This window comes from Pteronotus mesoamericanus, unplaced genomic scaffold, assembly GCF_021234165.1.
Source record: "Pteronotus mesoamericanus isolate MK-2021 breed Mesoamerican mustached bat unplaced genomic scaffold, CSHL_Meso_final contig_72, whole genome shotgun sequence".
In the NCBI taxonomy this organism is placed as follows: Eukaryota; Metazoa; Chordata; class Mammalia; order Chiroptera; family Mormoopidae; genus Pteronotus; species Pteronotus mesoamericanus.
This window is the reverse complement of record NW_026555242.1, coordinates 2,625,375-2,652,425: the sequence shown is the minus strand read 5'-3', so window position 1 is coordinate 2,652,425 and position 27,051 is coordinate 2,625,375. Positions and strand designations below refer to the sequence as shown.

The following is a 27,051-nucleotide window of genomic DNA, read 5'->3' as shown; positions in this document are numbered from 1 at the left end:
AGGCACTGCAGGTCTGACATGCCCAGATGAACTGGTTTTGTAAGGAACAGAAGCTTCAGTGGCTATGACTCCAAACCCAGGGGTGGGGCAGTGGTGACTGGGGTCGGGGAGCTCACCACTTCTGACCTAAATATTGTGTTGCTAGATCTTAAAAAAAAAAACAAAAACCCAATTCAGTGCTACAGGCCTGCGACGTCTTCTACCTGGCCCCTGGCTGGGCTCCACCTAACACAACTGCACGAGGGTCTCTGGAAAGCAGCAGGTGTGGGCCCAGCTGAGGAGGGGGGAAGGGCAGAGGCAGGTGGGTGAGGCTGCGTCCAGGCTGGCTGTGCGCAGCCACAGCTCCTCCCTTGTCCTTTGATTTTACTGGGAATATTCAGTCCCGGCTATTACACAGCTGAAGATAAGGAGTCCCCTGGGGACTAGGAAACATACAAAACTAAATGGATTTTACTTCATTTTGTTTAAGAAATAGCCCTGGTGGGTGTGGCTCAGTGGACGGAGTACCAGCTTGCAAACCAAAAGGTCACCGGTTCAATTCCCAGTCAGAGCATGTGCCTGGGTTGTGGGCCGGGTCCCCAGTAGGGGGCGCGCTCGACAGGAAAACACACATTGATGTTTCTCTCCCTCTTTCTCCCTCCTTTCCCCTCTCTAAAAATAAATAAAATCTTAAAAAAAAAACCCAAAACCAAAAAACATGACAGGGGATTTTTTTTTGCTTTTTAATGAGGAAAAGCGGTTTAAAACAAAACAAACCCCAAACCTACAGGGACTCCTGGTTTCTTGCCAGCAGGAAAGGGTGTGCTCAACAAGCTGGAGGCCTGCTACGGGGCTTGCCAGGCTAAAAAGGGGCCTGCAGGCTCCTCTCTGGTGGGTCAGTCCCAGGTTCAGGGGTCAGGTGTCTTGCCTGGATGGGACTAAGTCTCTGCTGGGGCTCTTGGTGGCAGGGCGCATTCTGTGACATGTCCCCACAAGGCTTGGCTGCTCAGGGGCACCTGGGCTTTCGGGGGAGCCAGGAAGAACCTGCCGTGGTGCTGGGCCCTGGAACATGAGGTGTGCACGGACGGGGGCAAGCCCCGCAGCCGGGACAGCGCGCCTGCCCCCTGGCCAACACCTGGCAACTCCGAGGCCTGTGGTTCGGACAAGTAGTGCTATTCCCGAATGGCAGTCACACCTCAGAAGCCCACTGAGAAAGGCTTGCTTGGGCTTCTCAAAACCACACAACCTGGGCTCCAGAGAGAATGACAGGGAGCTCGCTGGGAGTCGAAATGTGCCTGCAGCAGTGGCCGAGGCCCTGGCACAAGAGGAAGAGCACGAGTGGGGACCAGAGTCTCCTCACAGCTGCTCCCCTACAACTCCAGGGTTCCCAGGCCAGTCCGGGCAAAGGAGCAGGCAGGCAAGTGACCCTCCTCCTGGAATTCCAGGCTGGGGGCTCGGCACGGCCTGCCCCTGTGCACTGGCCGGGGGCAGGGCTCTCTGCGCCCTGCCGTGAACAGGCTGCACATAGGTGTAGGCAGAAGACCCCACCCCAGCAGAGCTTGCTCCTTTCTCAGGAGCCAGCAGTGTGGATGGGAGGGTGTTGGTGGACACACGTGCCTCATAAGTGGACCCACTTGTTCCAGTTGACGTCATGGGGGAACACGCAGCCCAGCCGGAGGGTGCAGTCCAGCGTGGGCTCGTAAAACGCCATGGAACTCTCACTTGGGCTGGAGGACACCTCTTCCTCTTCCACCACGGGTTTGGAGAAGAGTGAGACAGCTGCGGGCTTTCTCAGCAAGCGCTTCTTAATGCAGCCAAGGAATTCCAGGCCCTGGAGACACCAGACATACAGGTTGATACGTGCATAGATGGACCATGTCTGCTGCTTCTCAGAACATGGAGCACCTGAACTTGGCCTTGAATGACAAGTAGGGATTTACCAGGAGGGTTCAGACGAAGGCCCAGGAAAAGAGAAAGAAATGTGACGAGCATTCCCATGGGCTAAAACTGCTTCCAGATGAAGTTTTGTTTGGCCTGTATGTGCTTTGAAGTTCAGGAAATTTCTGTTTCCAGCTAGTGTTGAAGAGTGGGGGCCACTGGGTGTGCAGGGTGGCAACCAGGCCCAGCTGGGACACAGCTGCCCTCAGAAGGCTGAGGGCACGTCTCCAGCTCTCCCTGCTACCCACCCGTCACTCATTTACCAGCCTGAGCGTGGGCCTGGGCCTGTGGGCTCGTGACCCTTGCTCTAGACAAAGCATCAGAGATAAGAGCCCGGAACACTGATGTTTAAGCATGAGCAGCAGCGCGGGGCTGGCGAAGGCCGCGGCGAGCCCCGGTCGGGGCGCGGGGCGGGAACCCAGGGCGGGACTGGGGAGTGCAGGAGGCTGAGCGGGGAGTACTGAGAGGCAGAGCTGGATGCAAGCAGTGCTGAAGGGCAAAGAGCCCAGAAGCAGGACAGAAAGCAGGCGCGGGACTTGTCGCCGGCAGAGCTGCCTCCGAGGGCGGTGCGGCAGCCTCTCTGTGCAGGGCTGAGAACAGAGGCGAAGCACCTGATAAGGGGAAGCACCTGGAGCAGAAGGCTTTCTGAGGAGTCTGGCTCTCTGTCAGGAGGCTCGCAGGCCCCTCTCTGTCTGTGGCCCCTTGTGGGTGGCACCTGCATGTAGTGGCCATAGCCCTGGAACTCATCCAGTGCACCCACCACCCCATCCCTCTGAGATCCCAGCCCAGGGCCCGGGGAGAGGGGACCGAGGTGGGGGGACCGGAGCCAGTGCAGAGCTCCCCTCGAGCCCAGCGCCCTGCCGCACCTGGAGCAGCTCGAGCACGACGACCGGCTGCAGGACGCCCTGGTAGTGCTGCAGCAGGCAGCCCTCCGGCACGCCGGGCCTGGCCATGATGTGGTGCAGCACGGCCTCCATCATGCCCTTGCACACCGGCGTGTTCAGGTGGCCGTCCACGATGCGCCACGGGCGGCTGATGAAGCAGATGCTCTCACAGTCCCTGCAGGGCGGGCCAGTGGACGTCAGGCTCAGCGGGAGGCAGAGGCGGCTCGCACACACGCAGCCCCCGCTCCACAGACAGGACACTGAGTCTCAGGGAAGTCTGGGGTCTGGCCCAGGTCACAGGGCTGGGAATGGCCTACCTTTTGCTCTGCATCCCCACCCACCTGGACAGAGGGATCCCAACCCCAGGGCCCACAAGCACCAGCTGAGGAAAGAAACAACGTGGGAACCTGCTTAGACTCAGCGGTAACCAAGACACAATCTACTCAGAACAGAGGTTTCTGCTGAACACTAAACGGGGGACTGGACTGCCACACAGGGCCCAGGTGTGGGACAGGCTCTGACTAGCTGGACATTTAACTCTGAGCTCTCCCTGAGCCCAGAGTGGACTGAATCTGAGCTCTTGGGTGCCAGCAGCCCATGGGTTCCATCAGGCTGAAGGCAATGTACACACATGTTGAAGGCGCCCCCTCAGCGGAAAGGCTTCTGTGAAACCCATTGCTGCAGAAAAACCCAGACAGTTCAAATGCCTAGCCCTTCTGGCCCCCATCTGCTGCATGCATGGAGCACGTGACTTCCCCCCTCTGTGAGCGGGACAAGCAAACAGTGCCACACATTTCCATGTCCCCCTGGCCGAGAAACACTGTACCAGGCAAACCGTCTCATCTGTATCTCTGTGAAAGGTCTTCATGTAGTATTACTACTGGGCTTCCTGCCTGGGAAGCCCGACGACAACCTGCCCCAGGCCGCTGCCCCCTGGCCCAGGACTTCTGAATCTCAGTCGCACACTCACCGTTCCCGCGCTGCCTGGGGCAGGCCGCTGGCCACAGAACTGTCCGCCAAACCTGACAGAAGAGGGAAAGGATGCAAGAGACTTTAAAGGGTGGGAGCCCATCTCTTCCTCTCCCATGCATTCCACAAGTACTCCTGGGCTGTGGGGATATGGCTGTGAACAGAGGGGCAGCCATCCCGTTCCTCACGGAGCCTCCGTCCTATGAGAGGCAGCCACGGAGGCTGAAGCCAACACACGCAGAATAAAACTAGGATGGACCATGGTGTGTACAGGTGGAGGCTCGTTCCCAGGGCCCTGAGGACCCCCACGCCAGGGGAGGTGAGTGAACACTTCATCTTCTTTCAAGAGCTGGACCACAGAGCTGTGTGTGTAAAACCCTTACGCAAAAAGAGCCCCCCAAACAAAATGCTGAGAAACCACACGCAGAGGCCACTGTTGAGACAAGGACTCACACACAGGACAGGGAAACCACAGGTTTCACTCAGCGTCGAGCTTGAAGAAAGGCAAGACCCTTCTCACCTCAGCCACTGCCCCCTTCCACTGGCTACCTTAGAAAACATGCTTCTGGAACCACCTCTGGTGCCTCTGCACCACTCTTCACAGGCCCCTGCCCTCTGGGGGAAACACTACATGCAAACAGGCAAGTCTACCCGCCTCCCCAGATCGAGGCTATGCAAAGCTGAAGTAAAGGCCCTTTTTGCCAACAACAGAAGATTCCCAGTCTCATAGGACAATCGGGCCCAGGGACAGAAAACGGACGGGTGAGGAACAGGGGTGGGGTGGGGGGGGGCAAGGCTCTGTACCTCTGGTATCTTCCGAGCTCTCTGGAAGCTGGGGCTGACAGCTCAGCTGTTCTACGCTTGGGGGGTTGGGTACCCTGACACCATCTTGGTCCTCCTGTCTGGCTTCCAATGCTCCTGGGAGGGGCTCCCCGGGACCCGTGTCTGCAACAGCTACGGGAGGAGCAAATGCCGGGGTTTCTGCTCCCTCCTCTGCTTGTGGGCTGGCGCCCAAGCGCATATCCTGGAGCGCGGGCCTCTTGGCTGGGGGCTGCTGGGCACTCTCAGAGTGGGCCTCCCCACCCTGACTGGCCAGGTCGCTGTCAGCCCAGCTGGCCCGCCTCTTGCTGCCTTGGCAGCCCTGAGAAGGTGCTGCCTGCCTCTCGACAGGGTTGTCCTCGCCGGAAGTGCCCTCTGAGGGTCTGGCCTGGGGGTCTTCTCTCTGTGTGTCAGTGTCCTCCTCTTTCCCTTTCGGCTGTACCGAGTGCAGGAGCCAGGGCTGAGCAGAGGCCATGGCCACCAAGCGAACAGAGTTGGCGCCGACTTCCAGCACCTGGCGTCGCTCCAGGAGGTCCTAGGAAAGGCAGGAGACACACTGGGTTTGTGTGGGACCCCAGAACCATCAGGGTTTGCTTCCCGTGCCTGATGTGTTTCCATGTCCTAAGGATGTGCCCAGGGCCATTTGGGCAGACAACTGGCGGATGAGGCTGGGCTTCCAGCCCCAGCTTGGCCACCAAGCTGGCCGTGTGGCCCTGGGGCCGTCCTTGCCCTCTCCAGGCTCTGTGTGCCTATTTGTAAAACAAATGAGATGTAAGAACTTCTTGGAACCACAGCTGCTCACTCAACACTGATATGACTTTACAAGTTTCCTTCTGCGGCGCCAGTCCTCCCACAGGACTTAACACCTCTCCCCCCTCCCCCTCCCCCACCACCCGCCATCAAATTCTTCTACAAAAGCCATTATTATTCCCATACGAATGACAATAACTCCTCTCATATTTACACCATGCCCTGCTTTCAGAGTCCTTCTTATCTAGGAGCTGCACCCGCTCTGTGCAGCACATGGAGTCACTATCATCTTTCTTTTTCTTTTAATTTTTCTATTTAAAAACCCACAAGTCAGAGTTCAAGGAGCTTGCCTGGAACCAGGCCTCACGCACAGGCCATGTGGGAGTTTGCTGCGGACACTCGCTCTCTGGGCCTCTGGCCCAGGCACCAGGAACAAGGGAGCTGCCTGACCCGTCACTTCTGGACAGTCACTGGGGCTGTTGCGTGGGTGCTACACTGTGGCCTGGGGACAACCCCACCCATCACCTCCCCAGGCTCCAGGTGCACCAAGACATTTGTGAATAATTGACTGCAAGTGGACAGTAGTTACCATCACCTCTCACTGCTTGTACGCGTAAGAGCTTGTTTGATAACAAGTCCCTAACAACACTAACGTCACTGACAAGTGATAAGCACCCTATTGCCTCCATCTACGGACAATGCTCAGGAGGGCAGCCAAGTCCCAAGGCACTCCATCTGTTGGCAAGGGCCATCTGCTGTTACAATCTTTGGGGTCAAGGGTCAGTGAAGCAAATGGGTCCAGGCAGGTAAGGAGGTGAATAAAAGGGCTCCAGCCAATTGGGCTGAAAGAGCAGAGTCCAGTCTGGTCAGACCTTTTAACGTTCAGGAGAAGCTGGGTTTTAGGCAAAGCTTCTCTTTGTATATGTTGACAACTAATTCAACTTTTAAAAACATATTCTAATGTCCCAAACCAAGTGCATCCCCAGTGGGCACCTGGCCTGTGAGTTGCAACTTATGCTTTAGCTATCCCAGGCTCCCTGAGGGCAGAGCTTACCTGGATGTAGTCTGTGAAGGTCTTGGTGCGCTCACCTTCTGCCCTCTCTAAGGCAGAGAACCGTCTGCTCAGCTCCACCTTGTCCACCCCAAAGACACCTGTGGCCGCAATGGCCCCCTGGACCTCCAAAGCGGCAGACACATCTCCAGGTTTATACCCAGACAGCTCCACCTGGTGGGCAAACTCTTCCAAGCTGCAGGTGTCCTCTTTGTAGTTGTTTATCAGCCTGGTGAACGTGTCCGGAAGGCAGGAGGTCCCCACTGTCAGCTCTTCCAGAGGAGTGGCTGCAGAGGCAGGAGGGTCGGACCTGGCCTTACAGAGCCCCTCCGCAGGCCAGCGCGCCCGCGTGCTGCGGTGGGACGCTCCCGCGCCAGCCTGCCACTCCCCAAATCTTTTGGGTGGACAAGGTTGGGCCCGCAGTGGTCAGGGTCCTGAGATGTGCCCCTGGGTCCTTGACTGCAGCCAAGGGGCTGGATTCCCCTGGGGCCAGGGTGAACCTCCTGCTCAAGACTCAAAGTAAAAAGCTCAGAAAAGGGGCAGGGGGTCCGAACACTGTGACCCCAAAGTCCTGGAGGGGAGATCCTCAACTCAGCTGGTCCTGGGCCCCGGAGGCCCTCTGAGACTCCCTGGGGCCCTTCCCTAAATCCCTGCTTCTGGGCCCGTGAGCCAGCATTGCCTTCTACGGCTTCCTGTGAAGGTGTCTCTGCTAAGACCACTGCCTTAGGTCATCACTGCTTTGCCAGGGTCAAGCTCCAGACAGAGCACAAAACACTGGCTTTGATTATGAAACCAAAAGTAAACACAATCCATCTCAACTTGTAAAATAAAGTCAGTCAGACAGAGGCAGAAGAGGGACGGGAAGGAGGCAGGGAGATGCAGGGCAGGGAAGGGCCCTAATATTCTCATTTCATGCAGAGGGAGGAGAGACTGCCTCAAGGTGAGGGTACGGGAACAGGTTTAAGTCAGTTTCTTAAAGTTTCAAAGGTAATCAATAGAAGAATTAAAAAAAAAAAGTATAAAAGTAGTAAAGGACGTGAGAATTAATGTAAGCAGAATACTAATTTTTCATAATAAGAACTCAAAATACTTGAAAATTTCACAAAAATGCATAATTTAGAGTTGCAAAGGGAACCACCAGAAGGACTAAACATAGAACCAGCGAAAAAGCTGCCCCGGAGAACAGGCCAGGGCCCGGAGGGTGTCGGGGAGGGGCTGCTGCTGCTGCTCCTACATGCCTTCCAGGGCCTGTGAATACTGACAGGGGTGACTGATAGAGAGAAGTTCTAATGTCAGTGTGAGCACAGCCTCGCCACCCCCCCGCTGACTGAGCCCTGGGGAGAGGTCTGGGTCACAGGCGGGGCCGGGGCAGCGCTCACCAGTGGGCCCGAGCCCAGTGGGCAGGGGGCTGCAGCGGAGCCGGAACTTCACATGGCAGGAGTTCACCACGATGCTGTCGTTGGGGTTGAGGTTCCGGGTGCTTACGATGCCAGGGGCGCAGTAGCCCCTCATCAGCAGGTAGTTGGTGTGGGAGGCCTGGGGGGCTTTCACCTCGATGCTCTGGCGCTTGCCCCCTTGGTCTTCATCCAAATCTTCCTCTTCCTCTTCATCCTCCTCCAAGGCTCCATCCTTCCCCAGGCTGGGAGAAGAAAACGTCTAGATGACCGAGCTTGGGCCCAGCCCATCTGCTGCCCTGCTGTCCCTCCTGGCGCACACCACTGCCCTCAGGGTCCGTGACTGGGCCTGAGCAGTGGCCTGGGCACCCCTGGCCTCAGGCTGTGAAGGTCGGCGTGGGCTGCCACTCCAGAGTCCCCCTCACACACCTTTCCACACACCTGAGCCCTGTTCACATACTTTTTTCCAAGGGCTGTTCCTTTGGCCTAAAAACCCTTCCTAGTCTCTGTCCACAAAATCACCTACTTCCCATTAAATTCCAGTTCAGCTATGACATCAAGGGGCTTTTGCCAATCCCTCCTCTGTTCAACCCCCCTTGCTCCAGTGAGCCGTGTCCTCCTTGGCATAGCCGAGTCACGCCCTGGCTCCCCTGGTGGCGGAGGCACTGGCAGACGGCCCTGCACTGCATGTATCCCTGGAGTTCCCAGTTCTCAGGTGTGGGAAGCCCCACTGGGGAGCCCCAGGAGGCAGCACTTCTACTCCGCCGTCTTTATCTGGCAAATGCGCACACAGCGCTGATGCAGCACAGAAAGGTCAGCTTGTTCAGATTCAGACCAGATGACCAAGCAAATACAACTGTGGACACCACAGCGATGAAGAAGCGATGATGGTGCTGAAAGCCCCCAGCTGCTCAGAGTAGCATGCGCAGTGCTGGCGTGAGCAGCTGCTGAGGGCTCAGCCCTTACCTCTTAATGACCTCGTTCTCCACCATCGAACTGTCCACCACTACAATCTGCTCGGGGATTCTGACATCCACGGAAACAAGGCCCAAAGTGAAGAGGGTCAGGGCAGCTGCGCAGTGTCCTCCAGGGCCGTCCAAAGAAAATGCCACGAGGTCACTTGAGCAATCGTTACTATCCTGGTCTTTGAAGGAAAAGCTATCAGGCTGGTCCAATTTGCCAGCAGCCCGGATTCTGTCAAAGAACTGGAACGATTCTGTGCAGGTGGTACTTGGAAATCGCCATGTAAAGATCCTACACAGACAAAAAGAAGGGCAGGGCCTTCCTGAGGACAGGATGGAAGTCTTTACTTGAATGGGCTATGCATGCTTCTGAGCACTGTGGTGGCAATTAACGCAGCAGCTTCTCTTTTCCATTTCAAATGACAGTATTGCATTTCAACCCAACCGTGTCTGTCTTCCCCACTCACCCGAGCACCTTCAAGGCACTCACTACAAACGGGTGCCAAATTGGGGAAGATTAATGTACTTTTTGTAATAATAATCTTTTTACACAAGGCAAGCCCTGAATCCATACAGAGATGAGGACACGCACGTGCTCAATCTCACTGTCTCCAAAAGGTGATGCAGAGTCAAGCCCTTGCCTTTGTCCAAAGTGCAATTTTCCAAGACTCTGCAGCAGCAGAGACAGAGGGACCTAGATCAGAGAGAGGGACCCACAGGTCTTTTGAATTTGCAGACCACTGCTTCAAGGACGCTGCAGTCCATGAAGTGGCTCAAGGTCAAATGCCTTGTTGGACTTGAATGCACATCTTCTGTTTCCCAGATCACGGCTCTTTTACTATATCAGGCTGCCCCCCGGAAAGGAAAAGGAGACTGAGGGTCACTTGGATGGGTATTTAGGAAAGGAGCACATGTCCAGAGTCACAGGCAGAGATGGATAAAAGAAACAAAACAACACTCAGTTTGTTGTTCTCTTTCTGAAGGCCCTCTCTGTAGAGGTCTGAGGAATGGTCAGGAGACCAGCATGGAGAAGGGGAAGGCAGCCTGGGGAGAGCTGCCAAGAACTCCGGGGACTATTTTAATGGACTTCCTCTGTGTGGTTAAGGAGGCTGGGGGCACAGAATGCCAGATGTGCAGCAAAGAGCAGCCAGGTCTGCCCAGTGTGAGGCTACGCTGTGAACTGTGAGGGGCGCTTCCAGCAGGGGGGGTCCCGTCAGGCGATTCCCAACAACCCACACCACCACTCAGGTCACTGCTGTGCTGCAGACCAAGCCTGAGCAACAGCTGATGGCTTCAAAATGAGGCCCATGAGTCTGCACGATGGGTGGCTCGGCGCAGCTCTGAGAGTGAGGGTTAGGGGTTGAGGCTATGCAACCAGGAGGGTGCCCTTTAACTGGACCAAGAATTACATTACAAACTCATCTTACCCAATTTGACAGAAGAAAGGGAAACAAACTACCTACAAAAATGGTAAATACCCTAACACAAAATACTGCAAGTGTTAACCTTGTGCCCACAAAAGGAAACACAGGTTTGAGTGAGAAAACTCATTCCCAGAGGCTGCATCTCGTATGAGAGGCTACAGAGGCCCCAGCTGCTGTGTTCACCTATGAGAATGGATGTCCTGTTATTTCTACTCATGTGTGCTACCGTGGCTCGGCCTCTTCCTACGGCTGGGCCAAGTGTTCCTGAACGGGTACTCACCTGTAATAGCTCTGGGACAACTGGTAGGACATTGGCACGAAAGGCAATGCCCGGTTTTTCTTTGGGCCCAGTGTGTGGTTGACCCGGCGCCGGTTGACCAAGCTCCTTTTCTGGCACTCCACAAAGGCCTTCACGAGAATCTCGTCCTTATACTCCTGGTATAGGCGGAATGTCTGCAACACAGCAAGTCATGGGTGAGCAGCAAGCCAGGGGAACAGCCAGGACGCGTGGATGCTCAGGAGCTATAGCTGCTCATCTATAGAGGAAGCAATTGATATGGGGACTAGAGAGGTGGAGGCTGGAGCTGATACTCGCGAAAGTGTCGGGGGAGAGCCTGGAGGAAGCCAGCGATCCTAACTGTCAGCCCTACTATCACGTCGCATCTCAGGGACCAAAGAGAAGGACAGGTGGTTGGGGAAAAAGGAAGGCTCTGCACCTCATCTACTTCTTTGGATGCAAAGACACCAGGAGTAAATGCAAAATCACCTGTGATACCACTCTCTCTTACTCCTCACCCAACACTTTGTATGTTTGGTTGGCTCTACCCCTAAAATATATTCCCAAATGCATCTGGTTCACGCTGTCTACACTACCACCATCTAGCTCATAACACCACCGTTTCTCATCGCAGCCTCTAGCCGACTGCTCTCCCTGCTTCTACATGTGCTGCCTCCTGCAACCCTTGACCATTCTCCACAGCAAAGTAATCCTTTGATGCCTGTATCAGACACATGTTCCTCTCCTACTTCAAACCCCAATGACGTCCCCCTGCAGGAAGAACGCCCACCCTCACTTAATGGACAAGGACACCTGTGAGCGGGACCCTGCCCATCCAGCGTCGCCACCTACAAGTCCACCTCCTATCAAAGCACTGGGATTGCGGGGGTCACGGGGTCCTGGGCCTACACTCTAAAGATGAATTAAGTGAGGGCCAGTCTTAGGGGAACTCCCCGGGTCCCACAGCTGAGAAAAGAATGAGCAAAGCCTCATATGGCACTGGCCTCTGAAGGGACCCTGCGTCCCAGAGCGCTGCTGCGAAGCTGATGCCGGCTCTGACACCCACCTGGAATGACTGGCAGGACTTCATCTGGCTGTCCGAGAGGGCCAGAGTGCTCTGGATCAGGTTCTGGAGCACCAGAAAGTGAATGTCATCCACGCTGGAAGAGAAGGGGGTGGGAGAGCGACATGAGGCCACAGGGCACCACACATCCTGGGTGGATCTGGTTCTCATTAAAAGAGTTTTTAACCTCACAGAAGTGGCCTGAACACCCAAATGACAGACCAAAACAAAATACATGGTGGTTTTTAAACCTTATGAACTGGTCAATTATTATAGGAAAAAAGTTTCAGCCCAGGGGCCAAGGGGCGACAACCTTGGAAATGTTTTCATGACAATTAACTAATACGGTGAAGCGCTTATATTTTCTTTTCATCCAATTTTAAACAAGTTTTCTCCAAGGAGAATAGGTTTCTTACTGAAATGTAGAGCTAAAATGAAACCGAATATTGGTTATCCAAGATGGGGGGAAAAGGTGAGCTTTCTAGCCTCGTGGGCTGAGAGTTCAGACCTTTTCCCAGCCCACCTTAAGGCTGGGCCAGGGATATGGCAGGTGAGGTGTCAGCAAACTTCACCTGCAAAGGGCCAGATGAGTAATTGAGCTCTTGTGGGTTATCTAGTTTTGATGCAAACACTCAATTCTGATGTGCTGATGAAAGCAACACAGACAAGACATAGAATGGGCATGGCTGTGTTCCAACAAAACTTTACTTACAAAAACAGGGGGCAGGCTGGATTTGACCCTAGATGACCCCTGCTCTGGGCTGTAGGCAACCCAATTAAGCAGCTGGGGAAAAGGCACTTGGTATGTCAGTACTTGCCTATTAAGTTCATCCTCCTTCTCAATTTGATCTTTTTTGTCTCCAATCGCCAAAACTCGGTATCTGCATAAGAAACAAAAAAAGATCACGTCAATGCAACATAGCAGACCTTCACTAACCTGAGTTTCAGCTTGCTCAAGATGGCCATTTATTGGCTGAAATGTTTTTAAACAATGTTAAACTCATTAAAATTCAAACACGTACATGTATTGGGTTGGCTAAAAAGTTCGTTTGGTTTTTTCCAAAGGATGGTTCCAGTAGCACTTAGTTGTCTTCAACTTCATTTGAAATAATTTTGTTAAGACTGTATTGTGACAGCTGTCACATCAGCATGCATTAAAAAAACACACATCAAAATTAGTGAATTTCTGTGTAGCCATTTTAATATTAAAGATGAAAGAAAATAGGTGACATTTTTGGAATATTATGCTTTATTATTTCAAGAAAAGCAAAAATGTAACTGAAAGGCAAAAGATTTGTGCAGTGTATGGAGAAGGTGCTGTGACTGCTGGTACATGTCAAAAGTGGTTTGTGAAGTTTTGTGCTGGAGATTTCTCGCTGGATGATGCTCCATAGTCAGGGAGACCAGCTGAAGTTGACAGTGGTCAAATTGAGACATTAACTGAGGACAATCAACATTATACCATGTGGGAGATAGCCAACATACTCAAAATATCCAACTCAATAAAGTTATTGATGAAAATGAAAAATGTCTTTTATTTTACAGAAAAAATTAAACAGACTTTTTGGCCAACCCAATAAATTAAAATGAGAATATAATGTCTTCTGTTCATCAAATGAGAATGTTAAAAAAATGAGGGTTGAGCCCTGGCTGGTGTGGCTCATTTGGCTGGAGCATCGTCCCCTAACCATAAGGTTGACAGTTTGATTCTCGGCCAGGGCACATGCCTGGGTTGCACGTTCAATCTCTCTTCCAGGCACATAAACACCTTGCTCAGGTGCATGTGGGATGCAACCGGTTGATGATCCTCCACATTGATATTGCTCTCTTGCCCTTCTGTTTTTTCCAAAAACAATGAAAAAATGTCCCCAGGTAAGGATTTGAAAAAAAAAGAGGGTTGACAAAATGAGAAATGTTCATTTATTGACAATTATGAAGTGAGATGGGAAAATGTCAATAGGCAGGGAGCTACTGTTAATTATAGGCTTATTATGATTAAAAACAAGCACCAGAAAGAAGACTGGAAGAAAATCCCAAAAGGGAATGGCTCTATTAGGTGTTGGAATTACAGAGTATTTCTCTGTTTGTTTTTTTTTAAAGCTCATGTAGAGTTGTTTTATTGTGTTCACATCAAGCAAATAAATAAAAGAATAAGTCGTAGAACTGACTTTTTAAAAAATATGGCCATATGTAAGCCATTTCTTTGGTTTCTATGAAACTAAAGTCAAAATTCGTCTTTGCCATAGTAAATGTTTCCTAAAATTTAGTAGCAAGAAAAAGTACCTTTTCAGAAAAACAAGTGAACTATTTTTAGTCGAACAAGAAAATATCTGGCACCATTTTCTTTTTTGCCTTGCCTGCCAGAATGCTCAAGATTAAATTTCGTATTACACTGGTACAATTGAAACTCTGTCTTTCTTCTGAATGGTTCAGTCCTTTAAATTCTTCAACTATCTTAAAACTAAAAGTTGCCCCAGAACTTCACTGAAAATGTGGTGATACAAGTTACATATAGGTGAATAGGGCATATGAAGCCTTTTTACATTTGAATATAAACTGTGCCACTGGGTAATCTGGGGAACATTTTACTGTCGTTAACAAAACCCAAAACTCCCCAAATTGCTAGAGTGTCAACTCTGAAAATGACTACGAATCACTCCTTAGGCCTGGCCTACGGCAGGCTCTATATAAACTATTTGTTGAACAAATGGAAGGATGAGATCTCCAACAGAAACATGGAGGGCTAACTGGAAAGGTATTATACAATTCACAAATAGAAACTAATTAATAAATGTCATCTCCTTACAGGAGGTAATTCAGAAATACAGTGGCTGGACCCTGTGTTGATGCCGATGGTGAAGAGAGGGGATTCACACTGGAATTAGGCCTGGTTCACAGAACACAAGATTTTAAAATCTCACAGGGCTCTGTGCTCAAACCTAGGCATGTCTTTCTCTAGATGCTGAGTGGCTGAGTTGGAAATTGCAGGGACTCTGAAGTCACAGCAACCAAAGTCCCAATCTTGGCCCTGTTGCTCACAAGCACTGTGACCTTGGGCAAGTCAGTTACACCTCAGAGTTGCCCCACATGTAAAATAAGCAATCTTAGCAAAAGCACACCAACCACCTGAGAAGGGCTGAATTAAGTGAGCAGCAGGGCCTGAATGGGCGGGGCGGGGAGAATGAGAGGGAGTGCCTGTGAGGATACAGAAGGCACTGGCCTCCCTATTTCCAAGTCGCTGGGAGAGGGTGAGGTGGTCCAGAGTCAGGAGACACAGCAGGGTTAGCTGCAAGGCTGAGTCGGACTGCTGACTCATGGCAGTCCCAGCCAGTGACATTTTCTCACGCCCCACGAGGATCACCCAGAACCCTCCCGGAAGGACCTTACCTGGTAAATAGCTCCTGGAGTGTGTCTGGGATTTCAAGGTCAGGATTCTTTAGGGATGAACTGAACTTCTCTTTAAGCTTCTCCACGAATTCTTTAAACTCACTGGCACAAACCTTTTAATATGAGAGATTATGTTAAGCCCTTCCTCCCCCTGAAGGCAGGTTTCATAAGCTATGTCAAGGAAAATCTTGTAACAAACTCCTGCGGCAGCGACCTCCAGAAACACAGCGCTGCCCCTCTGCCTTCCGGCCTCCCCAGCCCGCCGAGTCCACCTGGGAAGGAGATAGACGCTCAGGGATCTGGCACACCTGGCACCAACAAACACGGCAAGAGCCCTCACAACTGCACCGCCACCTCTCTCTTCCAAGCCTGGGAAGACCCAAACTGTCCTGTCCAGTCCCCAGAATGCCCGCTGTGCCCCAACGCCACCAGCCAGCCTGCACTCCCCTGTCACCCCCCTCCTCTCAGGTCTGCTCTTCCCTGCTCACGATGTGTGAGTCCACCTCCTTCCTCTCCTCCGACCTGCCCCCTGTCACTCACCCGTGGACCCCAAACCAGTCGTCTCCTGTACACCTGCGCTGCGACCATCCCATTCCAGACCGGAATCACCACATAGCCTCCTCACCACCCCGCTACCTCTAGTCTCACCCTTCCAGTTTATCCTCCACGGCGTGGCCAGCAAACTGACGATGTGTCCCACACAGGATGAGCTCACCTCCTTCCCTGCTGCATCTCGCTGTGGCCCTTCCAACACTACACCCACAGGCCGCCTTGCTCCCCGCTTCCTTCACCGCCTTTGCCTCAGTGGACTCCTCATCTTTGGAGTCTGGGTTTAGCGGCGACACCTTTGATGAGCTGTCTGTGGCAGACGCTGTTGGTCACCTACTTTCCCCGTCCCGATCTTTCTCAGGAGTGGAGCCAGCTCTGACGTGGTTTAGGGAGCATGTGCACACTGAGCCCATCTGGATGAGTCAGGACAGGACTAAGCCAATGATGGCAACCTCAGGGGCTTCTGGGAAAGGCTGTCCCCTCCCTGATACAAGGGCCCAGTGGGCCCAGTGCAGCCCCTTTCCCCATGTCTTCCTGTCTTCAGATTCTGTATTTGGACCTGAGCTCCAGCCATCTGTCAGCATCCATCAGCAACACGAGGTGATCGGCATGAGGATGGACAGCTGACTGCTAGGGACTAGAAGTACAGCGACAGAACGAACCTGGGTCCTTACGACACCTCTGCTTTATGGCACATGCCCACAATTGCCTATCTGCAGCCTGCTTGGCATGAGGGAAAACAAAACCTCAAGCCCCTGTGAGGTTGTCTTTCTGTCACCTGCATCATAAGCACCCCTGGTACTCCTCTAGGCCCGTGCTTTCCTCTCTCAGGGCGACCGCGCTGTTCTGCCAGCCCATCTGCTCCTCTGCCTGTCCATTATCCCGTGGCTCCCCAAGGGAAGGGCTGGATCTCCATTTTGACTGGCCTCGCCTGGCACAAGGCCTGATACACACACACAGCAGAGACCAGTGTTAGCTCAACGAGCGAGGATTGAGTGGGCTCTGAGCTGAAGAGCAGAGGCATCTGGGTCTGCAAAGCCAGCTTCCTTCCTTTTTGGCCACTGTTCCGGCCCCACCTGGACAAGAAACTCAGAAAGAATCTCATATCCTATCTGCAAGCTTTCCAGGCAGTCTAGCTGTTTATAATTTCTGAAGAGCTGCCTTGTTTCCTTAATAAAATAAGCCCAAGGCACAGCAGCACTGCAAAGTTGCATGTCAAATTCTAATCATCTTTAAAAACTAATGCTAGAGCCAGATCAAATGAAGTTCAAAGCCAAAGAACTGACAAGTCAATTTCTCAAATGAGCAAGAAAAAACTCCATGTTTGTAAGGCTGGCAGAAGCACTGTGAGACCCAGAGGTCAGTACCAGAACCTAGAAACTGCTGCCTTCAGAGCAGGCTGAGCCCAGCCACCGCACCAGGCCTACCTTTGGGTCTTCATAGTCACATTTTCGATTCATGAAGTCTCCGACGAGGGCCTTATCTTGGTACACCTCGGCCAGGCACACCCTGCAGAGATCAAATGAGGCTGGTCGTTGGAATGATGCCCATGCTCAAAACCACCAGAAGACCTCTGGTCTAACATTTCTGGCTTCGTCTCACCATAAAGCGGAATTTACTTACATACCTGTTGTGTGATTAGAGCTTTTAAAAATGATGGATGTGGGCGAAGCCAAACCTGATTCACGCCAGGACTGATACTGCTCGCACTTTACACCTTGGCTTCTCTGACCTTCTATCCTCCATGCGTGGGCTGAGACCAGTAACTCCCAGCTGCCCTCACTGCCCTCACAGGGACTTGGCCGAGACCCAATGAGACAGTTTGTATGAAAGTATACTGTAAACTTAACATGATACAGGCCCTGGTGCTTATTATCGTGAAGAGCTCTCACTTCCTCCAAAGCACTATTTGTCCACTCCACAAGTCTTCAGATCTTCAGGATATAAAGGGAGCCTGACTTGCCCCAAAGGAAATGAAGGGAGAGACAACCAGAGTTTGCTGGCCTCCTACGAGCCACGCGCTTCAACCTTCTAAAAGACAGACTGTCATTCCACTGCATAGCTCAGTGAGGTGAAGGGACCCGAGATCACACATATGCCAATGGCCAAAGTAGGTGGGGCAGACGTGGTTATTATTGGTGTTATTATCTTGTTTGCAGGTGAGGAAGTGGCCTCTGAAAAAATGAACACCCCATCCTACACCTCACAGCTTAGACCTGCAGTGATGTCGGGGACCCAGGCCTGCTATCCCTACAGGCCCTCGTGTTCCACTTCACCGGGCTGCTGTGGGACAAGCTCCAGATCTCATTTCACTGCCAACTGACTGTCACCAGGGACAACTCACATCCTCTCTTGGGGTCTGTATCTACTCTGAAAAATGAAGAGGTTGGACCAGGTAATCAGAACCCTTTCAGACAGAAAAGTTTAAGATTCTTGCACAGGAGACAGTGGCTTCATACGGGAAAGCCCTTTGGTATGTGTAACCCTACGGTTATCAACCGGGGTGATTTAGCCCCACAGGGAACGTCTGGAGACACTTTGGTGTCACATGTCGGAGGTCGGGGGGACTATTGGCATCTAGTGGGTAGAGGCAGGGATGCTGCTCAGCATCCTACAGTGACCAGCACAGCCTCACAGCAAACAGTTATCTGGCCCCAATGTCCCCAGTGCCAAGGTTGAGAAACTCTGGTTTGACCTGAGTTTCCTCCACAATTCGGGGCTGGGCCTCCCTCTCTCTGCAGTCTGGCTGCTGCCCGCAGCCCGTGGCTGAGAATCAACCCAGAGCCAAGCTCTCCTATGGACCCACCGCATGCATGGCCAGTTGGTGGAGGCGGTACTTCCCAACCCTGCCATGCTTCCCCTCCTGGTCCCACTCTCCTATTGGCTGCTACACATGGGCACCTCCCCCAAAACTCAGATGCTCTCTGGTGCCCCCGCTCAAGCCCAAGCCTGTGGGGGGGTCGGAGGAGGAGTCTGATGAGAATGGCAATGGCTTTCTGCCCGGGCCCTGTGAGAAGATCGGGGAAAGGGGCAGACTCATTGGCAGAAGACAAATCACAAGGGAATGCTTTGTGACCCAGGCAGCTACCATCACCACACGACTGGGCCATGGCTGGGAAACTCTCAGGAACACCCAGCTGTGCTGAGGACACGGCCAAGTGCATCTGGTCCAAGGACCCATGTCTAGCTTGTTCTTGGGCCACTAACACAGAGATGTCAAGAGCTGCTCTGGAATGCTAAAAACAGTAGTGAATGGCGGCGGAATGCCTCTGCCCTCACCACATGCTAAGTATGACAGTCAGCAAGTCACCTGGCCTGTTGGGCCTCTGTTTCTCCACCTGTAACAAAGAATAACTTCACAAGGTTTTCCTAACATCTAGGTATTACTTTGCATGAGAAAGTACCAAAATTGGGCCCAGCCCTCAATAAACCAAGGACAAGCTCACTAATAAACACTGGCACTTGGACAGACCACTGGTATGTACTGGACAACTCAGCGTGCTCTATCGGGATTTTACACTGGACCCTTAAGCAAATGGGATGAGAGGGGAGCAAAGAATGAACTAGAAACACTGGAATAAACTTGCCCTGGATTTATAAAGGTTCAAATAATGCTTACTTATAGTTCAGATAGGCTTGGGGGTTTTTGACTATGAAGCGAGCTCTTCGTCCAACCGAATGAGACGTTTTATCCAAAGACTCTTCAAAGGTGGCGTGCAAAATGTCCCGTACAACCTGCCAGTGGACAAACGGGCCCTTCACCTGGATCAAACACAGAGTCAGAACAGGAAGTCAGTATCCTTGGAGTCCATGCCTGGATCACTGACACAAAGGAGTGGGAAAAATATGTTCTGTGGAGCCTGCTTCCTCAGTGGACACGCCACACTGCCACCTCATGTTCAATCAGTCACATTCACTTGGCACTGACAACGTGCCTGGTACAGGGTGAGGTGCTGGGCAGAGAGGAATAAAATAAGTCCTCAGAATCCTGTGGAAAAAGTGTCTTCTGACAAGTAAGAGAGGTGCTCAGAGCGTGCCAGCTCATACTGACTAGAAGAGCAGTACGTTTGGGAAGGTTATGAATATACACGATGTGTTTAGTTAGAGGACTTTACAGGCTTAATTATGGATTACGCATGGTCAGAAATATTCTGTATGTTACATTAGCAGAAAAAGAATATGCTAAATTAGTAGACTCAGGAGAACACCTCAGTCACACACAGGAAGGCAGAGCTGAGATAAGGAAGGGGCAGGATGATGAATTTTCTTATAGCCCCAGAACGAAGTGGCCCAAGGATATGGGTAAGTTCCAGTGAGCCTGGAGGGTCTGCTGACCCTGAACATGCACGATTCTCCTGGCCCCTCCAGCTGCATCCAGGGCAGGTGGGGGAGACATCATTCTCAACACCCTCCTTGATGAAAAGCCCAGTATAGAGGCAGAGAACAGAACCTGGGGACAGCAACAGTCACCTTCGGGTTCTTCCTTGGAGAAGGAACCGGGTTGGAATCAGGAGGGGGCTGATGGGTGAGAGAATGTGGGAAAATGGTCAAGAAAAGGGATCCAGTGAGCTGCTGGCAAAGAGCATCCTGGCGCAGGACATCTAAGTGGACTTCTCTTGGCTGTCACTGCTGAACACAGTAAACACCAAAGGGGCTCTCGTGCAGCTGCCTCACCTGCCTACCTAGAAGTATTACCACCTGCAAGTCTCTGGACTGGACGATGGGGGAGCGCACTCTCCTGGTGGCTTCTGTGAGCCTGCTAGAGAAAATGTGCGCCCACCTGGATTGTCTCCCCATGCCTTGCTGTAAACTGAGATGAGCCTCGCACAAGTGGCGAGGATAGACAGACTATGAGGAGTCAATGAGGCTGCTCTGGGGAACGTGATGAGAGGATGAACTCTGGTTTGGGCTGTAGAACCTTCTTGGAGGCAGTGATATGAGAGGAAAAAGGGAGTTCGCTAGACAGGGAGCAAGTCCCTCTCCACCCACCAGGGATTCAGGGACACAGGCCCAGAGGACATACGAGGATGGGGGACTGTGGTGCGGAAGATGGAGGAGTGAACTGTTAGGAAATTGGAGGGTTGGGCTGAGGCCACTGTGCCATTCCACACTGACTCATTAAATACCGACTGGACGGTTACTGTGTGGTAGGCACCATGCTGGCGGTTACAGCGAGGAAAACAAGAGGAAAACAAGTAAGACGTTTCTTTGCCTTGAGGAGCAGCCACTCCAGAGGTCCAAGAAGTGCCAGAGGTAATAGAAGCAGCATGAAAAGTATCTGCCCAACGGACAGAATGAGAAGCAATGATTACTCCCACTTGACAGGATCAGTGAGGCCTATCATGCAGAGATGGTATGCAGCTACTGAAAGAAAAACCAGAATTTTTTAAGCATATGAGGATGGGAGGAGTGGAACAGGAGAGGTCAAGAGAACAGCTTTGGTCTGCTTTACCTGCAGCCAGGCAAAGAGTCACATATATTAGCTAAAAGCTGAAAAGAAATGTGCAAAAACAGGAGTGGTATTAATAGGAGTAGGATTCTGGGAAATGCGTTTCCCAGGGGCCAGAGAAGATGAGAGAGGCCACAAGCCTCCTGTGTGGGTGGGACAGGAAAAAGCTCCCTGGGGGAGAGGGACCAGCAGATCAGCTGGCTGGAGGCAGCTGGAAGGAGCAGGAGACCGGCGGGCTGAGTACCTTGGTGTTGAGGATATTGCTGGCAATTCGGCAGAGCATGAGCAGCCCGTCTTCCCGCATGGACCAGGTGACACGCAGCCGGGTCATCCTCTGCAGGGCGCTCTGGTCAGCCTCATCGTGGTAACGCACACTTTTACTTTTTTCTTCTTGGGGCTCTTCTAAGAACACCGAAGGGAGAAGGGAGGGAGCCTATAACAACTGGTCTGGAGCTGTCACTCTGGAGAGGGGAAGGTCTCTATCCACCTAGTAATACTTGACCAAAGGTATCAGTTATCAGAGTCTCATTGTGGCCAGGAGCTATACACCTAACCACAAAAGACTCAGTCCTTTCTGAAAGATTTTTCACCCCCTTTCATCATTTCTCTTCAGTGAATTTCACCGTGAAGGACTGGGCAGCCTGAATGCAGTCTCCTGGTAGTTATCTGCCAATCTTCATTGTTTCTTACTATGGTGCTAAGCCTTTTGAAGTCGCCTTCACAGAAGATTGTGGAGGATGCTCAGGGCCCAGTCAGCACCCTCCCCCCATTCTGCTGCTGTGTGACCTCAGACATGTAAGAACTCCGGTGCACTGCAGGAAGGAGGCCCATTCTACAGGGCTGCCTTGAGGACTGAACGAGATTGAAACACCTAGCACAGCGTTTGGCACAAGGTAGCTACTAAGTAAAGAATAATAGTTGCTAACATTATGGAATTATTTACTATGTGTCAAACACTGGCTTAAGCTTTTTACATATGTTAATTTATAGTAAAAATAGTTTTCTGCAACAACCCTATGAGAAAGATGTAGTCATTATCCCTGTTTCTGTAATTGCGGGGTCTGAAACACAGCAGGATACAGCAACTTGTCCAAAGTTACACAACTAAGTAGCAGACCAAGGATTTGAACTTGAGCTTCTAACCACTGGGTTTTTCAAGGTCTCCTCCCCTCAGGGGAGAGACTGACTTCAGTTTCATGAGGTAGACGCCATATGCTACTGCCAAATCCAAAAGACTGTTAATGACCTTCCAAATTAAGGCAGAAGAAAAATAGGGCAGGAAAATTTGGATTCAAAGTGACATCACAACTGTATTTTGCCTTGTAAAGAATTTGGGTCTTTGAGAGCCAAAATGATAGGCAACCAACACAAGGCTATTTGTTATAAATACTGGTCAAATAAGCCACTTGAAACAAGTTCCTGTTTAAACATTGTTTTCACCTGAAATAGCTAGCTAGCAGGTCACTGTTAAATTACACAGACCACGTAAGTAATATAAAAAGCGGTCTAAAAAACAGACACACTAGCCTTCTTGCTATTCTCCTTCACTGTAAGTACTGCCCAGATGAACCCCAAATGGCAACCTAACAGGTATCACCCCTGACGGCTTCATGAGACCTGAAGAGATGCTGCAGGCTTAAATGATTCTGTCTTTCCTCTAATCTAAATATATAACAAACCTTGAACTCTGGCCTGATTAGCATAAAGTAGATATTAAAAGGAAAACCAAAAGAATAATAGGATTTTGGCTGGTTATGATGAGGATTTTGCTAAGAATTTTTGCTACGGTTTTTTCGGTTGAGGTGAAATTAGAAATTTTACTGAGGCAGTAAGTGAAAGGCTCTATAAAATAGAGACAGCAGGGAGCAGCACAGAGGATTCCAAGGGCCTCTGCCTGCCAGCTGGCCATGGGAAGCGCAGCAATCCCGCGGTGCTGGCACTCTGAATCGAGAGCCCAGGCTGCGGTGAGACTGCTGCACGTCTCCAAGCCAGGCCGTGCAAACACAAGGCCTAGCAGACACAAATGATCATCACGTAACCTTTTTTCTTTCTTTTGATCTTCTTTCCCGGGTCCTTCTTTAGGCGTTTCCGTTTCTGGCTCTTCCCACCTCTCACTCTCTGGTTCCTATCCAGCGTGGGCTCTTGGTCGATCTCAAACTGCTCGTCCCTGTCAACACAGAGCTCGGATCCTGCTCTGGCTTCTCCCCAGATAGTCAACCTGCCATTGTCTAGAAGTAATCACAGGAGATAAGCACTTCAAGATGAGCTCTGCAAAGGCCAGAAACCAAATGAAACAAACAAGCACAGCTGCGCTGGCCCTGAGCCGGTTTCATGTTCTGCTCCCAGCACACGTACCTCCAGCACTGAGGGGCAACGGGCGCTTGGACAGAAAAGGCTGGAGCCTCACCGTGAGCCCATTCTCTGAAGTGGCGTTCTCCTAAAAGACAAGTGTGTCACTGCAATGAAGCATGTGGTTTCATGAATCCCTAGGAGCCCAAAGCCGCAAACACAGGGGGTGTGCGAGTCTCTGACGGAGACGTCGAGGATGGCTGGGCAGTGACTCCCAAGAAGCTGGCAGGGCTACTTCAGGGGGTGGGGGGTCTCCTGTCCAGCCACTTTCTTACTGCACACGCACTCCCCCTCCCTCTTGAATGACCTTTGTCTCACAGACTTTTTCTTCCTCCTTCAAAAAGGAATACCTGTCCATGTCACAGAATAAATTAGAATCAGTTGAAAAAAAAATCCAAGCCAGGCAAGTATTTAAGGGGCCTGATATACCTTTGATACATTTGGAAATAAATATTTGCATCTCTGGTCCCTTTTGATTTTACCAATTCAGAAACCGTGAACTGGGACAGGGACAGGAGCATGAGTAGTGAGGGCAGCCCCCTGGGGTGGTGGCCAGGGTATGGGTGCCCACAACTCAAAAGCCCACCTTTTTGGCCTTGTTGATGATATAGCTGGTCCAGATCCAGTTGCGCTTTAGGTGTCCATAGAAACTGGAATCGAGTCCAGCGGCTCCCAGCCCGTCTCCGGGGATCAAGCCTTCATCCACGACCTCACGGCTGCCCCTGAAAAACAGGAAGTAAACAGAGAAAGAGCTCTCCTCAGAGCTGAAGAGAGAGCCCATGGTGTAGGTGGGGGTTATTTTTCACAACTTTTACCTTCCAAGAAAAATACTTAACAGAAGTGAAGAACTTGTCTAAACCTCAGATTTTTATGTAAAATTCCCAATTTTTAAATTTTGGTAACTGATTTTTTTTTTTAAACAACCAATGTGTGGGCTAAGGTTTGGCTGGGACCAGGTATGTCAGGTGGCCGCCAATTTGCAGCCTCTGTGACTCAGGCACTCCTGGTCTGTCATCTGAAAGCCCGACATGGAGGAGCTGGAGCCTGCAGGATGAACATCGGGGTGACCTCGCGTGGGGGGACAGGGACGCACGTGGTGTATTCCATCATCGCGCACTTGCGCTCCAGGTTGTGCTTGTGGATGGCGCTCTCCTGCTCCTTCGGCAGACTGCCCTTGTCATCGCCGCCCTGATCTGGGCTGCTGCTCTTCCTGACACGCGGGTTGCGCACCACACCTGGAAAACCAAACAAGCCCTGCTGATGACACCCCCTGCCGTGGTCCCGGAGGGCCGCGACGGACTGCTGGGTGGCTGGGGAGAGCGCATTCCCTTTCGGTCAGGTCCCCCGACCATAGGAGAGGGTCTGAAACAGGTAGAACCTTTTTGCACAAAATGCCTTGTAACAGGTGTCAGAGGGAGCAAAGGGAAGAGAGTGAAATACTGATGGGTGAACTGAGAAAATGGTCTGTACTCAGGCTGGACACTATTAAGGGGGGTGGCCAGCAGGCAACCAAAGAACCCAGTAGGCTCAGGGAGTTGTGGGCAGAGAAATCCCGTGCCTTCTTTCCTGGTGGGGGTGGGGGAACAGGAGGAGCCCTGTGGACACGCTGTGTGCCAGCAGAGGAAGCAGTAAACGAAAATGACTGCATTTGGCTGTGGCTGCAGGGGTCAGGGTCGGCAAAGATCTGGACAGACAGGTGGATGCAACATCACAGTTTCCCTATGAGCAGCCAGGTGTTTCCTGAGTACCCAAGAGGTGCATTCATTTAGTGGAGCAATTACGTTCAGTTATTGCACAATAAAGAAAATTGCTTTCTTGTAAGAAAAGGAAGGTTATGATAATTTGCAGACTGTTAAGGATCCTCTCATAACATGCTCTTCCAGAGACCTGGGCCCGGGTTGGGGGAGCGGCTGTGGGGAGAGGCCATGACCCCCACCTCTCAGCCCACTTTATAGAGATATGAGTCAAGCTTCGCCTCAGCCCATAAGGTGGTGGTGGTGGTGGTGTTCCCTGTTTAGAAATGAAGACACTACGAAACACACTGTTCTAAGATCAGGAGGTTACAAAGAGCTTGTCCAAGGTCATTCATTTGAATGGACAGTTGAACCTAAGACTTAATGCAATGCTTCTCATGTGCACCACATGCTGTTTACTAGAAACGCCGGTTTAGGTCAGCCCTGGGTCTGCCGAATCCAAAGTGCTGCACAGGGCCCAGCAGTGTGCATTTCCGCAGGCTCCAGGGGCTGCCTGAGCACACTCACGTTCTGGAGCCCCTGCTCCACAGGGTGTCTACGTCTTCTTATATGGTGCTTTTCCCTTAGTCCTTGGGGCAGAACCCCTCAAATGTTTGCTAAATGAAGGGACAATCAAGGCCTGATTAATCGATTCAATAAGCCTTCCACATTCCTGTTCATGAACACTAAAAGAGATGGATGGATTCACTAACTGTCAAGTCTGAAAAACTTTGATGCAAGTAACATACTGGCTCAGAAATTATTATCTAGGTATAAAATACAAGGGAATTAGGAACTTTTAAAATCTTTAATGGTAAAAGCCTACCTCACTAATGAATGCCAGAGGAGTCTGTGAGACATAATGTCCTAAAATTTGTCTGGACCCATTAAAGGCTCTAATAAATACCTGGTGCTCATTACCCTGCTGGCACTGAACAATTCTACCAAACAATGTGTGATCCCTGCTGTGTAAAAATCAATGTGTAACACTGATCTTGCAGCTCTGTGACAGGAGGAAGAGGATTGGATTCCTCTTCTAGGTTCAGATCGAATGCTCATCCCTTTTCTCCTGTTAGAAGAGGCAAGAAAAGACCAGATAAAAACTGGTTTCAAAGAGAGAACATTGGACTAGAGGCTCCATAGCATCCACGAACCCTCTACTCACTCGATAATCATTTGTAGGAGTCACTCTATACCAGACACTCTACGACACCATGGGGATAGAACCCAAATTTCCTGTGCTCAAGAAACCCACAGAATGAAATAAGCTAATGACAGCAAAGATGCTGGGAAGGCTTTCTCAAAACACTTGAAGTAGGTGGAGCCACCTGCAAGGTGAGCATGGGCTGGGGAACTTTCTGGGGAGAGGAAATCAATGGAAGCACAGGCCTTACCCAAAGCCTGGCTCACCCGCCCACCAGCAGGCCTGGCAGTTCTTCCTCCCAACCTGCCCCCTCTCTCACTGTCATCCATGCACAGTTCTTTTGGACGTTGAGTCACAGCCCCTAACTGGCCTTTCTGTGTCTACTCTTGTGTCCCTCTGCCTGCTCTTCAGGGCGAGCTTTGAAAGACATAAGTGATCTCGGCCCTGACTGGTGTGGCTCAGTGGGCTGGGCACTGTCCCACAAGGCAAAAGGTCGCAGGTTTGATTCCTGGTCAGGGCACACGCTAGGGTTGCAGGTTTAGTCCCTGGTTGGGGCACGTATGAGAGGCGATTGATGTTTCTCTCCCCCTCTTTCTCTTTCCCTTCCCTTCTAAATAAATAAATAAATAAAATCTTAAAAAAAAAATAAAAAAGAAGACATAAGTGATCTTGTTACTCTTTGCTTGCAACCACCGTCTTCTCGCTCTTCGTAGAACAAACCCAACAACTGACTGTGTCCTGCAAAGCCTCCAGAATCTGGCTTCTGCCCACTTCCCAGTCTGAGCTGCCACTCTCCTTCCCACCCATGCTGGCCTTTTCTGTTTCTCCAAACACACTTGGGGCCTTTACACTTGCTATTCCCCCTGCCTGGAATGTTCTTCCCCAGCTCTGTGCATGGCTAGTTCAGCCTCAGCCTTTAGAACTCGGCTC

At 51.4% G+C, this 27,051-nt stretch overlaps 1 protein-coding gene across 1 annotated transcript in view; it reads right to left on the bottom strand.

Annotated features, from left to right (window-relative positions):
• Positions 1–708: 708 nt before the first annotated feature.
• GTF3C1 (general transcription factor IIIC subunit 1) overlaps positions 709–27,051 on the bottom strand; it is a 75,813-nt gene continuing 49,470 nt past the window's right edge. Inside the window, exons 20-37 of the mRNA XM_054582783.1 lie at positions 24,338–24,479; positions 23,831–23,966; positions 23,251–23,332; positions 22,935–23,123; positions 21,140–21,297; positions 19,066–19,208; positions 16,874–16,955; positions 14,898–15,010; positions 12,329–12,391; positions 11,514–11,607; positions 10,451–10,623; positions 8,751–9,038; positions 7,770–8,029; positions 6,394–6,677; positions 4,575–5,124; positions 3,772–3,823; positions 2,784–2,976; positions 709–1,810 (exon numbers count right to left, since the gene is read on the bottom strand). Coding sequence (XP_054438758.1) covers positions 1,598–1,810; positions 2,784–2,976; positions 3,772–3,823; positions 4,575–5,124; positions 6,394–6,677; positions 7,770–8,029; positions 8,751–9,038; positions 10,451–10,623; positions 11,514–11,607; positions 12,329–12,391; positions 14,898–15,010; positions 16,874–16,955; positions 19,066–19,208; positions 21,140–21,297; positions 22,935–23,123; positions 23,251–23,332; positions 23,831–23,966; positions 24,338–24,479 — 3,215 coding nt within the window. The 3' untranslated portion in view covers positions 709–1,597. The remainder of the gene's footprint in view (positions 1,811–2,783; positions 2,977–3,771; positions 3,824–4,574; positions 5,125–6,393; positions 6,678–7,769; positions 8,030–8,750; positions 9,039–10,450; positions 10,624–11,513; positions 11,608–12,328; positions 12,392–14,897; positions 15,011–16,873; positions 16,956–19,065; positions 19,209–21,139; positions 21,298–22,934; positions 23,124–23,250; positions 23,333–23,830; positions 23,967–24,337; positions 24,480–27,051) is intronic.